Source organism: Centroberyx gerrardi, chromosome 24 (genome assembly GCF_048128805.1).
Source record: "Centroberyx gerrardi isolate f3 chromosome 24, fCenGer3.hap1.cur.20231027, whole genome shotgun sequence".
NCBI lineage: Eukaryota > Metazoa > Chordata > Actinopteri > Beryciformes > Berycidae > Centroberyx > Centroberyx gerrardi.
In genome coordinates, this window is record NC_136020.1 from 8301694 (window position 1) to 8320121 (window position 18428).

The window sequence follows — 18428 nt, forward strand, 5'->3', positions numbered from 1 at the left end:
TTATGCAGTGGGGTTTGCTAGATTTGATGATCTGACAGACAGGTCAGCCCTTACCTATCTATCAGAAGCTAAGATGAGGGTTACTCCAGTGAAATTCCTCCTGATCTCCACAGTGAACTTCTTTTCTGAAAGGAGCAAACAACCCAGTCCAATCTTAAAATGAACGGCTTCAGATTTCTGCAAACATCAATATGTATCACTTTGAACTTCACAGGTAGTCTGGCTGTATGAATACTCAGTTTGGCCGGCAGGCAGAATGTTCTCTGTATGTTAGAGAGACACATAATGATGGAAACAACATAATGCCTACATGTATTACTTTATATCACATAGCAAGGTCTGCCAACTAGTCTATATCTCAACAACTCCACAATAAAATGATAAAAGCGAACAAATAGTAGCCTAGAGAAAATAAACTAAGTGTTAATGGGTAGGCTTAATCCTCTGTATAAACAATGTTTTTGTAATTTTCATTAGATTCTTTCTTTTTTCTTTCGATTTCTTTCTTTCCAAGTTTTGCTTTGAGGAATAGAGTATGGCAAGGGTAGAATAAAACTGTTTATCTAAAAAATATGTTTTTAACACTGAAATGTTTAAGGTATTGGACAAAAGCTTATACAAATAAGAAACACCTACATGCACACAACACAAGTAAGCTGGCTAATTAGAGCAGAGAGTCTAGTGAAGAGGTAATATATCACCATACAAAACACTGTAATAAGAATTCTGCTTTGTCATTTGCCTTTTTGGCTTGAGAATGAAACGTGTTGCAATGCCAGTCGCTCACAGTTGAAAATGGCCATACTCTGTGTTGTTCCAAAACAGAGTGTGGGCTTCAAATCAAGTTTTGAAAGCCAGAAATCTCAGCAGTAATTGTTCAGTCACTGGCACTGATCAACAACTCTATCACACCCCTGCAGATACACAAGCATTATGGTAATTGTGTGCTGCGGGACAGTAAAAATATTAGTTGTTGCACTTTTAGATGCTTTTACATTTTAGGTTGGTGCATCAACAAGGTATTTTCACTTCGGCACATTTTTTGTACGCTCAGAAGTGTGAGGTTTGGATAATTGAGGTTGTACTGTACTTGTAGTTGCTATGAGAAATGAGAGCCACAGCAGTTGGCTGTGAAGCAGTGCTCACCTCAGCAAACAACAGACCGTGCATCGCTCTAAACTCCATTTATTTGATTGGAAGCCTATGTATTGTGCTGCCGATTGTGCGCGCTCAAATTGCTGTTCTTACAATAACACACCTTGGCCATTGGACTTTGTGCTCGTATTGACCGGTGCAAACTTTCATAAATCAGTCGAGGGAAGTTTTCCACAGTTACCGCAGTGCTTGAATTTGCGCCGCGTTCAACGGTGACATGATAAATGGAGGCCAAAATATCCAGTGGTAAAGGACTTTCATTTTTGGTGACTACAACTGGCTCGAGGCACCGTGCTGAAGATGATTCAGTTCAGCCCGGCTACCTCCTCAAAAGACGGGAGAAACGAAAAGAATGGAAAAAGGGGAGGAGATGGAAGGAAATGGAACATGGGTAAATCCCCGTGCCGTCTGAGGGCTGCGTGGCCGCCACCCTGTTCCTCAGACCAAATTAGAAAAGGCGGGATGAAATATGCATGAGCTTGTGAGCATGAAACTTTACTTCAAAAAACGGCCCTTTCTGTGAGGCCGCATAAGAAAACGTTTTTTTTATTTTTTTTATTTTTGTATTTCATGGTCTTTAAATGGCGTGACTGAGGACGAGAGGACACTTGAGAGAGCAGAACATAGAGAAGAGGCGCAGATGGAGAGAGAGAGAGAGAGAAGAGGGGGGAAAGAAGGTGGAGTAAAAAAGAGATGGATGTTGAGTGGTAGGGAGGAGGAGAAGCGGGAAGGGGAAACGGGGTGAGGATGCCAGGACGCCTCCTGCTGGTCTTGAGCGGACCCACACCCTTGATTGCAGGCGAGACTAGAGGTCACACACATTTTTTTCTCAGGCTTTGGGGCTCCTGCATAAAGGTTCCTACTTGAAAATTGCACTGCAGCTTGACAGTTCCTCCCAGGACGCATGCAGCATGACAGTGATAAGCAGTGCTGGCCTTATATGGCACTCACACACTCTCACACACACACCTAGGGAGTTAGCAGTCCATTGCTAGCTGCTGACAGAGTGGTTATAGACGGCACTCAGTGGAGCTAGACAAAAGCGAGCAGAGAGACAGTCCTCCCAAGTTCAGCATTTATCAGCACACTGCTCAATGGAAGTAACAGCATTTCCACGGGTGTGAGCGTGTGTGTGTGTGTGTGTGTGTGTGTGTTCTACTACAGCCATTACACCGCATGAGCACCTAAAGTGGCTGGAGAGAGTGAAGCGTCAGGTGGTGTGTGTGCGGTGTGGATGTACAGTGCGTCTTCCCCTCCACCTGCGACTGAAAGCTGAGACATTTCTCCCTGCCTGCAGCTCCTCCTGTGGACGCTTTAATAGAAAAGGCTTTTCATTAGACGAAGTGCACTGCTGAGATACATGACAGCACTTTGATCTCCTGTGTGTGTGTGTGTGCATGTGTGTATAAAGTAAGTAATAGTGTGCGTGTGTGTGTAAACTAAGTAATATAATGTGTGTGTGTGTTTGTGTGTGGAGCTCGGTGAAGGTGAGAACATGAAACGCTCTCTTTCATATTTAATGAGTGGAGATGGGGCTAAGGAATGTTGCAGTGTTCACAGGAGGAATTCCCCTGGGCTGTCAACCTGCTTGCAGCGCTCTGTCTGTTACATCAATCTCAGCCACGTGTGTGTGTGTGTGTGTGTGTGTGTGTGTGTGTGTGTGTGTGTGTGTGGTAAGTATATGCATTTTTATGAGAGCGCGGGCAAAAAATAGAGTGTCCTACTGAAAGTTTAATAATTTGTATTGAAGGGATGGGGGCAGGGGTTCAGGGAGGCATGTGGCACGTGCGTGCAGCATTGTTTAGATATTCCTCCACTGCGTGGGAAGACGGGGGATGGGGATATGCCGAGCAATCTATTGAGTCTATTTAACTGGGCCAAACAATAACATTTTTAATATTGTATGCCATGACTATGCAGCATTACCGAGCGTACTCTGTGTGTGTGTGTGAGTGAGTGTGTGCCCCTGCAGTGCGAGCGTTTCTCAGAAGCAGCAGCCTCGCTCTGGACTAGCCACAGGGTCCTCGGGAGCCCGAGGTGCTTTAGCGCTCCCGCTGGTTGCTACTGTTTCTGATTAAGAAGCATTATCTCCCCTATTATCTCTGCTCTCATCCTGATTAGCTTAGCATAGGCACTAATCAAAGCTGGTCTTATTCTAAGCTGAGCTGCACTGGAACACACTGTCCCCGGGCTTCGCGCCGGATTCAGCTGAGATGCTAATTAAGCAGGAGCCTCGCACCACACCATCATGGGTTTGAATGATCATGCTAAGATGCTAATATGCTAAGATACTGGATTCTCCATGTGGGAATTAGCTCAAAATACTAATTGCTCACATCCTGGAAAGCGAAGCAGATGGGGAAGTCCTCCCAGACATACTTTTGAAGAGCCGTGTTGGGTCAGTGAGGCGTGGGCAGCGGAGAGGGGGGAGAGGGCAGCGCTGAAAATCCTGTCCAGTGCGATGAGGACTGGGTCAGGGTTTTGAAGAAAGATCCGCTTTGATCACTGAGAACAAAAGCAGCACACTCTGCGGCACGCTCCCCATAGAGAGGGAGGTTGAGAGAGCAAAAATGTGTATGATTGTGCATGTGTGTGTCTGTGCCTTTGTTTTGTCTGAAGGTGGGTGGCAGTTTGGTGCTTCAAAGTGTAGCTGTTGTTTTTGGTTAGAGGAGGGGGGAAAGGATTACTGACCTCCCAACAAAGATGTATCCAATGGAAAGCCTCTTCCTCACCAAGCATGCCAGTCCCATGGTGCTGGAGATCAATGATTGCTCGAAGTATTATTAAATATATATTGCTCAACTCTCTCAACACATTATTAATTTACATATAACGTGTTTTAATGGTTCAATCCATCCCTTACACTTGAAAAAATCGTTTTTTAAATAATGAATCCAAAGTTATAATATTGACATTCATACTCTGATATGTGTCATTCCTGTTCTGATACACAATACACACTACTGTTTCTTTTGACTACTGTGCTTTAAAATGAGATGAGCATATGTCATTTGTCAGTAATTGCATTCAGTCTTCAGTATGTAATGTTTTGAGCCAAACTGTAGTACACCGATAGAAATGTGTTCCAGTTGATATTGAACACCCTCAGGGTTTGTGCTTGCTCTAGTTGAAGCTGGTAATCTATGCAAAGTTCTTGCATCAAAACACAATATTTACAACATGGAAAAGATGCAGGGCATAAATATTTTACAAATTCAAATTCAGCCACTAGATCCATCAATATTTAGTGTTATGTTGCGACTCTTTCATGGAGAGGGATGCATTTGATGCACAGCTTTAGACAGACAGTAGCCTCTTTAAATCAATCAATGTGACAAGATGTTGAGAATATACAGGGTTGTGTTTTATCTCGTGTCTTGTCTCCATCAAATTTTTATAAAAGACGAGATTTCAGCCGAACGCATCCAGAACATTCGCAAGCCTTGGGGTAAAACACGAACATTAAGCCTGCTCAGAAAGAACAACGATCCATCCAATTAACATGTTATGGCGCCATCAAGTCCCTGGCAATTAACAGCAGTACAATGATGTAAACTAATTCTGCCACAAAGATTTTTTTCATGCAAGATCAATATGTTTTTGCAAGCTCGTTGAATAAACAAGCCCTTCATTATTGTTGTCTTGCTTTTACAGAGCTTCCGTACGGCTGGGAGAAAATCGATGACCCCATTTACGGCAGCTACTATGTTGAGTAAGTCGGATACATCTTTAATATGTAATGGCGTGCTTTTGATTTCCAATGTAGCCCAGTGGTGCTGTATTAATCATATTCATTACGAGCGTGCTGGCGCTGCGGCCAGGATGCAGCTGCCCCCTTTGTCTGGCCACTAATGGCTTACTGTTTGCGGGCAAAGGGAAGTTTATTTGTGTGTGTGTGTGTGTGTGTGTGTGTGTGTGTGCGTGTGCGCTTATCCATGTTTCTATCTTATCTGTCTGTCTGAAACACTCCCTGTGTATCTATATCTGTAGATTGGATCATGAGCAGAAATCAATGAAAACATTCTGTGCATGTGTCCGTGTGTGTGTGTGTGTGTGTGTGTGTGTGTGTGCATCCTCATCCATGTGCATCTACCTACATAGCGGCTGCTGCAGTAGCTTGTCAATGCAGTAGCCTGTCCTCTGTATTGAACTGAACGTCCCTTCGCTGTTTGGAGGTGTCATTTCTCTGGCTGGATGCGCTCCACTCCGGGGCGTAGGGACGAGGGTCTATTTTTAGACAGGCAGGGGGAGTTGTTTGGCTCGCCTCCTCTTAAGAAAACCTTCAACACGCCACCTGGCTACACACCGGCTGATATTCTGATATTCTGCGTTGCCCTCTTGCTGCCCATACTCACCCTGTGCCATCATATGCCAACATCATGAATGAAGTTGCCAGACCTTGAAATGATGTAACCATATAAAATGTAGTCAAGCTTTATTGTAATTTGCACCGTGTTACTGTGGCATTCATTAAAAGATAAGTTGGGAGGAGAGAGAGAGATAGTGATAGTGTGTGTGTGTGTGTGTGTGTGTTTGTTGGGTGCTTGTGTACAATGCAGTCTCAAAGAATGAAGGAAGTATCTAATGATGACTAATTATTTCACACTGGCAAATTAACAGTATTTGTAGTCATTGACTTTCTCCCCCATACAAACTAAATTAAGAACGACGGGGGACGTTAAAGGAAATTGCTATTTCCCATCCAGGTTTCAGGAAACCTCCCAGTTAATGATTCACATAATGTTGGTTATAAGACCGGCTGACTTTCAGAAGAAAAGCCCCTAATCAGTCGCTTGTTCATTTTACCCAGCAAAACCATTCTGCGGCTCTATTACATAATCTGGGGATTGGCCATTTAATTAATCATCATAGCAAAAGCCACTGTAGCGCGAGGGTTTCAGATCTGTGCCGAGAGGGGGACTAAGTTAAGTGTAGCGGGATGGTGAGAAATCTGAACGCTCTCCTGTTTTGTAATCACGTAGTCATATAAACCGAAGGACCCAGTTTGAGAACCCAGTCCTGGAGGCTAAGAGGAGACTCCAGCAGCAGCAGCAGATGCAAAGCCAGGGTCTGTCTTCACTGCCCCTCCCCACCATCTACAGAGGTAAGACCACCGCTCAGTCGCTTATTTATGTTTCTATATATGTATGCTGATTATCTGTATATGGAGAGACTATTCTTGCATGATAGCAAAGTCAATTTAAATCAGTGATGAAGAGTATTTTGTTAATAGTAATACTTTTTGTCATATAAATAGTGCTCTAAGTGAGTGTGTGTGTTTAAATGTGATTCACTGTCAGCTTTCACTAATCACTGCTCTGATACTCACTGCCTTGCTCCTCTCCGCCTACCATTGTTTTAGTAGCAGTAGGAGGTACCTCTAGAAAAACTGTCTGGACCGGTGAAGTGGAGGTTTGTTTCCGTAGTAACGTAGTAGTCGACCGCTCTGAGTTGAGAGCCTGTCTCCGTGGTTACACTCCCTGTGTACAGTCCAGTGAGGCTCTCTCTCTCCTTCCCTTCTCCACCTCCTCCTCCTTGCTCCTTCCCCGCCCGACCCCGATGCCAGTGGAGGATGGCAGCCACTGCTCCTCCCTCCCCAGATCGCCCCTTGCCCACGTCGCCCCGGCGCCGGAGCGCTGCCACAGCCTCGGCGACCTCTCCCGCTCGCCGACTCCGGGTCGCAGGGCGGCCGTGTGCGGTACGTCCTCCTCGGCCAACGTCTCCCCGCTCCGGCGTGTTCTGACTCGGCGGATGAATACGTGCCTGCACCACCAACAGCAGCAGCAGCAGCAGCAGCAGCAGCAGCAGCAGCAGCAGCAGCAGCCGCTTCACACCTCCGCCTGCACTGTGGTGCTAGAGCAGCCTGTCTGTAGCCCCTTCTCCTTGTGGCACTTTGTCAGTAAGTAGGCCAGGAGAGAAGGGAAGGAGGCTTGCTCTCGCTGCCTGCGCTCGTTTGACTTACTGTAAGCATGCTAGCTAGCAAGCAAGCTCTCCCCTTGAGGCAAATGCGGGATTTGTGTGGCGAGCGTGCAGCGTGACATGTCTTAGTGCGTCCCTTATCGCCTGGCGTAAGCAGGCAGAGAATGTAATCACTCGGTCTATGTCTGGACCAGTGACGGCAAACAAAGGATGTAAACTAACACACTAGCCACGTCTCCTTGCGAGGTGAAAGGATGGGAGACTTGGTTGAGTGTGACTAAGCTTGTTGGCTGAGATCCCCTCATTCCTACATCAGAAGCCCTCCTCCAGAAGTCTCCCAGCTCTCCCTCCTCCTTTGATTCAACCCCCCCAAGCATCTTCTCTTGGACCTGATCCCTGCGTGATTCCTGACAGCATGTCATTTGCAGAATTTCGCAATTGCTTCTTCCTTGGTAACCTTGGGATGGGACAGACGTACTGCACCATGGATGCCCCCTGCCCCTTTTCTGCCCACTGTATATTTTGCTCTGATATTCTAAAGTGTTTCCAGCTACCAAAACACCTGGCATGGGATGAGAGGAACAGATGATATTTTTACATGTTTGAGTGTGCCAGGGAAGGATTTTGCATTTGCAACGATTGTAGCATACCTGCATCTTTCAGCACCACAGCCCCACCACTGTCTCTGTTCTCTGTTTTACAATAAAATCACACCCTGCCAGTTTCCCCATCTCAGTGGATAAGCCTTAACCGTACCCCTACCCCATGAAATGTACCAGAATTGAGGTCCATTGTATCCCTACTGTGAAGCATATACAATACGACGGTTGTATTTGGTTCATCAATATATGTGTGTCCGCGCATGTGTGTGTCCTTTACAGAGAAGCCCCTGTTCACGCAGGACCCCACCCAGCTGAAGGGCAGCTTCCTGTCCACGGCTCTGCAGAAGAGCAACATGGGCTTTGGCTTCACTATCATCGGAGGGGACGAGCCTGACGAATTCCTCCAGGTCAAGAGTGTCATCCCCGATGGGCCGGCCGCAGCCGACGGCAAGATGGCCACAGGTAAAACTTCAGACACGACACACAAACACACGCTCACAAACAGAAAATGTACACAGAGACACAGAGCTTTGCCTGATAAGAAGTACAGTTCTACACTCAAACACACATACAAAATACATACATACATACATATTTGCTACATGTATGTATGCATATTTCTCTATATATTGCATAGTGCATATTCTATGCACATGTGTGTGCATTTGCAGGTGCAACTTGCCACGGTTGCATTGTGCCTCTGTCTGTGTGTGTGTGTGTGTGTGTATGTGTGCATGCGCCATCTGCAGAGCTTTGTTCTTCCATTAATCATGATGGGGACTTTATGAACACCATAACTCCTGGCTGTGGCCACATGGGGGAGGAACTGCGGCACATCACAAGCGCATACATGCACAGATACACGCACGCGCACACACACACACACACACACACAGAGCAGCTGTAGTAAAGGTCAAGGGAATAGAACTAGCAGGTTTGTCAATGCTCTCAGCATGCACTGACGTGTCTATCTACTTCTGTAGGCTGGAGCAGAAACAGAGCTTACACCGCTCATTTATCAGAATACTAGTCTGAGAGTTGTCTCAGTATTAACGCCAGTACTGTCCATGTGCTTTGGACTGTTTTATTAAATTGTAGTTGCGTTAACAGACTTCTTTCAGAACGTTGGGTCATAAATTTCATGTTTTTTTTATATGTGTGTGGGCACAGCAACGCTTGTATGTCCACGATAAAGTTCCCCTCGGCGACTAATAAAGCTTATCTCGACGATACTGCGTATGGAGCGTTTCGGGTCTCTCCCCTGTCTTCTCATCCCCTCCTCCCACTTTCTCCTTTTTTAATTTCCCTCGCTCTTCCCTCTATTCTCTCCCCAGAAATAATTACGAGAATCCTCCCACTTTTCCCACCTCCGGTCCCCTCTCCTCTGTCCTCCCTCGTCGCCTTTACCCCTCCCTCGGCTCGTCTCCACTCCATCTCCCTCTTACCATCCACTCCCCCCCTCCGCCACCACCACACACACACGCCCCCCCCCAGACTCTGTGTCCTACTTCTGCAATTGCAGAGCTACCTCTATCACAGTACTCAGAAGTCAGTGCCCACACAGAGGAAACCCAGGCCTGCAGAGGTGTGAAATTCCCAATTCCAGATGGATGATTTGTGCCACTTTCTCCACTACGTGATTCCACAGCCAGGCAGGCGTGTTCAAGCACAAACATATTATACAAGTGTGTTTTTTATCTGACGGACTACTGCTAGACCACATATAGCTATGTGCTGGAACGGGATTTTGTAGAATAGTTAACATATTGCCTTTGAATTTATTTTTGTTCATGTAATTGGAGTTTCATAGCAATGATATTTTTGTGGTTTTGGGGAGCATATAGCTAGGGAATGAGAGAGGCTTAGTTTGGATGCTAGAGGCAGTTCTTAATACAAAATCTAGGGGGTTTGTTGGTGTGTTTCAAACTTGGGAGTCTAATTGCTGCACCACACATTCAGCACCAGAGGGAATTCTGCAGAACTGTATCCATATACTATGTGGTCTATTTGCATAAGCTCATATACAAAAAAAAATGAGAATAGCACCAACGTTTAGCATTTTAGCTGATTCAACATAATATACTGTAAGTCATAATGCATTATACATAGTATATCATAATCGCCCACACAAACACACAATTCAAAGAACAAAGACCTCAACTTGTGCGTAAATTCTTGAAGGTTCAACTTCAAGCCTCATCTGTAGCATGGGATACAATTGAGGATTAAAATTGAGGTGTCCAAAATTTTGGCTTAGTGGGATGACTGCAATTCCTTGAAATGTCTTAAATTATATTATCTAAACTCAGGGTTTGGTGGAGAGTTAAATAAAACATTTTAAGTTTTTAATTCAGTTTTAGAATGGTGAGTTTTCTTGCTGCGCTGTTTTTCTGGTGACAAGTCAGCCCAGTCACGCAGACTTATATTCTAATGCGTCTACAATTTTTTCATTTTCATGTTTATATCAATTGCAAAATGGATCTTAACTTTAATTCTAACTAGTATTAAAAAGGTCTCAAAGTCTCAACTTGTATGTCAAAACGTGCACATCCTGTCATTATTGCAATTACATCTGCAAGTTTAACATTCCAATGATGCAGATAGTGACTTTGGCCTGCACGTCACCCCATTTGGACTGCACTACACACACACACACACACACACACACAGACCCACACACAAAAAGCCCACAGTCTCTCACAAACGCGCCCCCCGCTGAGACTCTAAACTGCACTGTTATGATGGCCTCGTGTTGGCAGGGCCAGAGAGACCTCTCGTTATGTCGACAGACTCTTGAACACACCATTAGCCTGAGATGAATATGTCATAAGGAAAATGTGAGGGTTGGACAATGAAAGATGGAGAAGCTGGAGGCATGGGCCTTGGTCCCATAGTGCATGGGGTTTATAGTTAAGGTCAGTGTGATTTAGAATATGCTGGGGAATAGTGCGTTTTTATGATGGATGCAGAGAGGGCTGTTATTCATGCAAGGGTCAAACACTGTGTGTACCTTGTGTGTCTGAATGAGCAAGAGTGTGGGTCTATGTCTCGGTTTTCTATCTTTTTGAGTTTGTGTTCATGTTTGTAGCTTTGTGTGTCTGTAAGAGTGAGTTGATGCTCTCCGTCTCCCTGAATTTCCTCCCTGGTCTTACAGAATGAGATCTCTGGGCATGGCGAGGGCACCACGAGGTCACGGCACCATCATTTGTTTTCTGCCAGTGTGCAAAACTATTGATTCTGACACCGGGGCTCAAGGCAAATGTCGGCCGCGTTTACCCGGATTAATTAAAAAGTCCCTCACGTCACGTTGCCTCGAGGTGTGAGCTTGCTCTGTCAATACCAGCGGAGCATTAAAACTTGGAAAGCATTTCTCCACGGAAACGGGACGTAGTCTGCGCTGAGAGAGAGAGAGAGAGTATTTCTTTGATATCTTAACTTCAACTTCCATTTAACTGTGCCTCTGTCATTCAGAGGGGTCAGCGGTGTGGTCAGCAGCTGGACTACAGGTTCGATTCCACTTCAAGAGTCAATCCAGGAAATCAATATGAATTGCCAAGTTCATTTAGAAAAAGTGGCATTGAGCCAACCATTAGCGCCAATATAGTCTCCTGCTCACGTTTGCAATTGGGATTGAGGTTGCGGTTAGCAAGGTGAGGGGCAATCAGTTAACACATGCCTTGCTTTGTAATCATGAAGGATCTTTATCTTTCTCTCTCTCGTTCTCTCTCTCGTTCTCTCTCTCCGCTTCACACCCATACTCTCTCCCCCTCCTCTCTATAATTAGCATGACAATTATGTCTGTAATTGGAAAATAATTGTTTTCATTATCAACCTAGGTAGTACTGGTTGTCAGACTTTAATATGGATCACCTTGTGTTCCCGCTCACCCAGTGTTTTAAAGAATGTGGTACCTGCCTGCACACAACGCAATATTCAATAATCTGGTAGAGACAAAGATAAGGCACAAGGCAGGGTGGAGAGCGCTTTTGTGCCGGGACATTTAATTGTCTTCCAAGCTTTATCTACAGTATATTGCAGCGAGCAAATAACAGCTGTTGCCCCCGTAAGTGGTGAACATTTTAGCCATTTGTCAACTACAATATTTTACACTTGAAAAGCAGGTAATGACATTATCTGCGGTGACGTTATCTGTAGTACAGGAAATGTTTATGGCTCTGAAGGGAGTCCAATAAGAGTCCAGTGCTGATATACTGTTGATCGAGGAAGAGCTGTAGTCCAGTGTTGTTAGATGAGGTTTTTCCCAGTGGTTCAGCTGCTATTCCTCACCATGACGTTTCTAGCTGTTCGTTCTCTCCCCTGCAGGTGATGTCATTGTCTACATCAATGACGTGTGCGTCCTGGGCACCACCCACGCTGACGTGGTCAAACTCTTCCAGTCGGTGCCCATCGGCCAAAGCGTGACCCTGGTGTTGTGTCGCGGCTACCCTTTGCCCTACGACCCGGAGGACCCCGCCAACGCCAACAACACCACCACCACCATCATCTCCCCGCTGGGCATCATGGAGCAGCGGCCCATCATGGTCAACGGCAGGACGGGCTACGACAATTACCTGGACTACATCTCCCGCACGGCGCGCTTCGTGGCCGACCCCGGCCAGGACCAGGTCAACGCCCAGCAGCAGCTGCTCGCCCCTCACCCGGGCGACACCCACTTGGACGGCTCGCTCCCGCCCACCACCGGCACCACGCCGCCCGACAGCGTCTCCATGGCATCGTCGGGGGCCACCCAGGGGGAGCTGCTGACCCTGACCATGGTGAAGGGCGTGGACGGCTTCGGCTTCACCATCGCCGACAGCGCCACGGGCCAGCGGGTCAAGCAGGTGCTGGAGCCGCTGGGCTGCCCCGGCCTGTGCGAGGGCGACCTGATCGTGGAGATCAACCAGCAGCCCGTCCAGGGATTCACACACACCCAGGTGGTGGAGCTGCTCAAGGAGTGCGGCGTGGGAGCCGAGACCAGCCTGGTGATCCAGAGAGGCGGGGCAGGTAAGAGAGACGGCTGTGGGTAGGGATGGGGTGGAACATTGTTGGCTCAGCAGATGAGCTCGCATCTCTCCTCATCTACTCTATATCTGTCTTTCTAGCTTCCTATCTGCCTATCCATCTATTTCATCTTTTGTCGTTGTAGCCAGGTGTGTGTGAGTGTGTGTGTACACGTGTGTTTCTAGTCCAAAGACCACAGAAACCTATTATACAGTCCAACTGACTGGCTGACGCACATGACGCACTCTCACATGCCCTTCTTAGTCTCCTTTCTGTACTCGGGGACAAAAGCGCTTACCTTCAGTTTACTTGCAAGAATAGATGCCACTCCCCAGCATACTTAGCAATACTTCCTAGCATACAAATATCCATTGATTGGAATTCATGCTTTGTTCAGTGCTGAGTCACTTTCAGTGGGGGTTTCATATGTATGACAACCTTTCTTTTCTGTCGGATACAGATAAAAAGCCCAAGATTAAAGCATGTCAAAAATAGCAGCAGTTTGTGCCTAGTTTTTCACTAAATTCTGCACTGCAAATTTTTCTGAAGTGCTTTTTACCCTGTGTTTTTCTGAATGTGTGGCCTGCTGACAATTGTAATTATGCACTCTGTTGTGAGTCACAGACAGGGTTATTATTTGCAGAATCAACAGGTAGCAGACTGTATTCTAGTGTGTGTGTGTGTGTGTGTGTGTGTGTGTGTGTGTGTGTGTTAGGGGAGTTATTCTAGAAAATTCTGTGCTCCCTTCCTCAAAAAGGCAGAAAACTTAGAACACCTCACTGTTTTAAAATGGCGATATCCCTGACATTGTAAGGGAGAGAGGGAAGATTCACCGCTGCGTTCTCGGAGTGTGTGTAAGGCTCTAAGAACAGAACATAAGTAGTGTTTAAGCCTGCTGTGATCTGCAGCCCTACGCCTAAGCTTGCCTCCTTATTGAATTGTGGAGCTAGTACATCTTTGCCAGTGATGACTCAGCCAGTAGACTGGGGTTGAAGATTAAAACGCTAGATTTTAATTAAACTAGAAACACACACAGTAGTTCTTTGTCGACCGAGAGGGTAGGATCTGCGGTTGGAACCTTGCAGACCGCGTTGTGAAATTACTTTTCTCTTGTAGTTTACGTGTCCTTGATTTAGCTTGGCATGCTGTAAGTGACGGCACATGGACTTTAGTGCTTATAGGTGTTCATGATGCTGGCTGGAAGCTAAGCCAACTAGAGTGGAAAACCAATACTGCTGTTGGAACCAATTTATAGTTCTGAATTTTGCCTCTTGGTGTTGTGTAATGTCACATACCAATCATAATGCCAACTGCCTGGTGCCACAGACACCATGGAGACTCGCACACAAAGGTCAGCAGCGTCCTCTGAATTGATTTATTGCCATTTATTTCTTTATTAGGCTACCCATGTCTCTGTCAGCGAGCAGGGAGCCAACAAACAGGAGGAGAATCAAAAAGAAGATGGTGGCTTGGAGGAGAGAGGAAAAGGAGGATTTTCTATATTATCGATACTGATTTCTATATTATCGATACTGAGGCTCAAAATTTTGAGCCTCAGTATCTCAGTCAGTACCAACGCACACACACACACAGACACACACAGGAAGGGTCAGAAGTTTTGAGCCACCATCTCAAAAATCTCCAATCTGTCAACACACACCCACACACACACACAAACGCACAATCACACACACACACACACACAGTCTCCCATCTGTGCAGGAAGCTAACTGTGAAGCACTTCTGCCATCTGTCCGGGTTCCTCACTCGCAGCAGAGCGTTAGAAGGTCGAAACAAGCGCTCCCATCTAAAAGCCGCCTGTTGGCCCGTGGAAGAAATGGCAAACTTATTTACATGCTGTATTTCATCTCATTATTCCAAATCTGGATGTGGCTTAGCTCCACTACACAACAATACGCCAGGGTGCAGTGTCACATCTGTTTGTGTTGATATCCGGTGACATGACAAGCTGTAGGAGCTAGAGGTGAAAACACCCAGTACCACCCAGTCTGCTCTTACAGAAGCATGGTGTTTTGACTGCGTGTGGCGCATGTGAGCAGAAATGAGTGGGGCTAAGAAATAGAGCCATAACACCAATATGCCTTCAGGGTGGGGGGCAAAGATTAAGTCCATGCCATTTTTACACATCATCTTCATGATAGAGATGAACAAGGAGAGGTGGAGCTAAGCAGGAACATGCTAGCATACTTATCCACTGCTCATAGATTCCCACACAAAACTGCATATATTTAGATTGTTGGTGAGGCAATGTTGTCTCTGCCATTCACAGACTCCAAAATAGTAAGAGCTAATTACTTTGTAATGCTAACAAGGATAAAAAGACAATGGTAGCATCCTGCAAGTACCCAGATGGCCCATGTGTTTGTCTTCTCAGGCTGGGATCACACTTAATGCACTGAATACATTCTTCTCTAATGGAGGTTCATTGATTTCAGTCAATGCGTTGTGATAATGGTGTCACATTTATTGGATTTATTGTACTTATTTTTTGATTATGCACTCATAAACTAAAACCAATGTTTTTTTTTGCCCTGTTTTTTGCTAGCTCTCCATTAAGTTTTTTGTGATGAACACATTTTTGTCAGTGAATCAGAGCTGCAATGAAAGTTCACGTTAATACTACAATCGATACCCACATCTAATCAGTTTCAACTCAATACGTTTGAGCCAGAAGATCCTTGCTGTGAACATTTGTGTTGCCGCACACCGTTCTCAGCAACGCAAGTGCAGTTGATTAAGTGTGATCTCGGCGTAAGACTCCAGTAGCTTACATCCCCAGCACCCAGGCCTTAACCCCCTGTCCTGTCAGATTTGAGGTGCAGCTGATTCTCCCCTCCCACCCAAGCTCGTCAGAGAGGCCAGCTTCCAGCGTTTAGCCAAGCTATTACCCGTCGTAATAAAACTGTCACCATTCTGCTGAAATGATGTTCCACCTCTCAACGCAGCACAATTTGGCCCTCTCCTTAGGACCACTGGACACTGGCCACACAGTCTAATTGAACTGGCTGTTTCTCTTTCTAAGGCCTTGCACCACTAGCCGGTGTAATAGAGAGGCGATCGCTGATATCCGTCACCAAACAACTGTCACACTTGTCTCTCTGACAGACTGTCCAAATATTTGCCTGTTCAGGGACGAGCACACAGCTCATCACTTTCTTTGAAAACACAATCTGAAGCGGAAGGTTGAATGAGCACAGGGGACTGACTGTGTATGGTGTGTATGGTGTGTGTGTGTGTGTGTGTGTGTGTGTGTGTGTGTGAGTGACTGCATTTCTTTTAATGACTGTCCGAGTACTCCAGACATGGCTACCACCTCCTGGCAGCTTTTCCTAGACAGAGAGCCCTCTGCTGGCCATGTAGGCCATAGACACACACACACACACACACACACACACAGTCGAATAGAGGAGGGTTTGACAGCACTTTTAAACCTTCTTAACTCCCACACATTTCACATACTCCCACAAGGCTTACACACACACACACCACCCACAACCAGAACCCAGTGGCACTGTTATGGTTATTTTATGGCGCCGTTGCTATGACGATACACTCCTGATGGCCGGCATCAGAGATCATAAATGATCAGCAAGGCGGAGAAGGTCCATAGACTGAGCGTCACCAGCAACCACAGGCACCAGTCAATCTCTCTCTCTTTCACACACACACACACACACACACACACACACACACACATCTCTTATCTTTGTCTCAGCTGCTGAGTTGTACAAATATTCAGAGAAAGAGGGTTAAGGAAGGAGGGAGGGAGGAAGTGAGGGGAGAGAGTATAATTCAAAGAGGCAGAAAAGGAGAAGGGAGGTGAGCAGAGAAAGAATGAGAAGGGAGTAAAACTGGGGGAGAGCGAGAATTAAAACGGGACACAGCTGGCGTGTGGATGAATTGTAGCCCACAGTGCTACGCTCTCTGCTCGGCGAGGCTCGTCTTGCTCGGCTTGGTGTTGTCATGGACACGGTACTCAGCCAAAGAGCGTTGCAGCGAGCTGCTGTTGTAATGCAGAGTTTAACATCCTGGATTTAAAGGTGCTGCGTGTAGCATTTTAACATCAATAAATCGTCGCCACATTAATTTTGAGAGATTAGTATAATTATCGTAAACAAAAGAGACCACCGGCGAGAAGATTGGCAGCTTCTACACTGCATTTTACATTGTGTTCCGCCATCTGGAAATCTGATTGCTTTACAGCACAAAGGGATATTACTCTACGGCACGGTTTGTTGCAATGGCAGATGGTGGAAGGAGTAAACAGGTGTGTGTGTGTTTGAGAGTGAAATAGTAGAGTGGAACTGGTGTGTGTTGTCTATGTGGCCCCATGAAATGTGTCATCACTCCCACAGCACTCAGCATCAGAAGCGAGACGGTGGAGCCGATTTGACCGGCACTTCACCATCCAGATATGAAGCCACTTATGATCAAACCATCCAGTCAATTAAGCTTCATCACCTTGAAACAGCCCACGCTCATAATATAGTTATGGTATTTAGCCATCCCTTAAATTTGAGTTTGACTCCCGAGCTGTTTTGCCTAACAAATGGGCGCTCTGTCTCTCATCAGCAGTAATTATTGTGTCTGTGTGTATGTGTGTGTGTGTGTGTGTGCGTGCATGCATGGCAGAAGGCCTCATTAGCGGCTATCTAGACCATTAACAGGCTGCGTCCTCATTGCCACACCAGCAGAGACGCAGGACTGTAATTAGTTGTGGAGACTTTCGGCTCGTTCACCTAGACACATGCCCATTTAGCATTCCCTAACATGCCGCATTCTCCCACACTGCTGCACGCCCACACACTCACACACACGCTGAGCCACATGGTTTGATTTGTATAGGCTGTACACAAATACACACACGACAGGCAGGCAGGCAGGCAGGCAGGCAGGCAGGCAGGCAGGCCAGCGCGCACACACTTTACCCATTTCTGTCTTATTCACACGCATCCCAAGGCAGCCTTATGCACACAACGCTCCACACACTTGGATAACTCCCTTTTCTGTTAAATGTGGGCTATTATGAATCTGCTGTCTGATTGGACCTTTCTCCCGGCCTTGGTCATGTACACAAGGATAACCAGAGGCCACTTGTATTAGCAAGCAGGCCTCAGGTGAGGTTCTCCTTTGTAGAGAAAGAAAAGAAGGAGGGTTTGATTCAGTGAGCCTCCTTCAGTAACCTAGAGAATCAGTGTGGAACTAGACAGTGATTCATTGGCTGTGTGTGTGTGTGTGTGTGTGTGTGTGTGTGTGTGTGTGTGTGTGTGCGCATATGTGCATGCAAGAGAGAATAGTTGGAAACAAAGAGACAGAGCGAGAGAAAGAGCGGGAAGAGAGAGCAGGGAGAGAGATGAGTTCGGCATTCTGCCAGTAGACCACTGAGTGTCAGCCATGTTCACACTCACAGCTCTGTTCCCACCATCCACCTCTCCAAGCCCGGAGGAGCTGCCCGCCAGCGATCAATAGCCAATCGGATTGGGCCCGGGAAGACAGCCAAGGGCCGTGTGCGTAAAGAGCTAAGCCAGATCGGAGCAGAAATGGAAGGGGTTAAACAAGGCCAGTGACGCTTGGACTCACTGCCATCAGAATTAGATCAGAGAACCAAAGGTTAGGCTCTGCATCGCTTCACTGTGTGTGGGAGGACTGGGATTGCTAACCTTGGTTGCCTCTTAAACAAATCAAGCACTCTTATTTGGGTTACATTGAGCTGGAGTGATTACACGGTGA

At 46.3% G+C, this 18428-nt stretch overlaps 1 protein-coding gene across 1 annotated transcript in view; it reads left to right on the forward strand.

Annotated features, from left to right (window-relative positions):
* magi2a (membrane associated guanylate kinase, WW and PDZ domain containing 2a) overlaps positions 1–18428 on the forward strand; it is a 161633-nt gene that overhangs the window by 118077 nt on the left and 25128 nt on the right. Inside the window, exons 7-10 of the mRNA XM_078282007.1 lie at positions 4810–4867; positions 6138–6259; positions 7956–8138; positions 12000–12680. Of these exons, the coding sequence (XP_078138133.1) occupies positions 4810–4867; positions 6138–6259; positions 7956–8138; positions 12000–12680 (1044 nt within the window). The remainder of the gene's footprint in view (positions 1–4809; positions 4868–6137; positions 6260–7955; positions 8139–11999; positions 12681–18428) is intronic.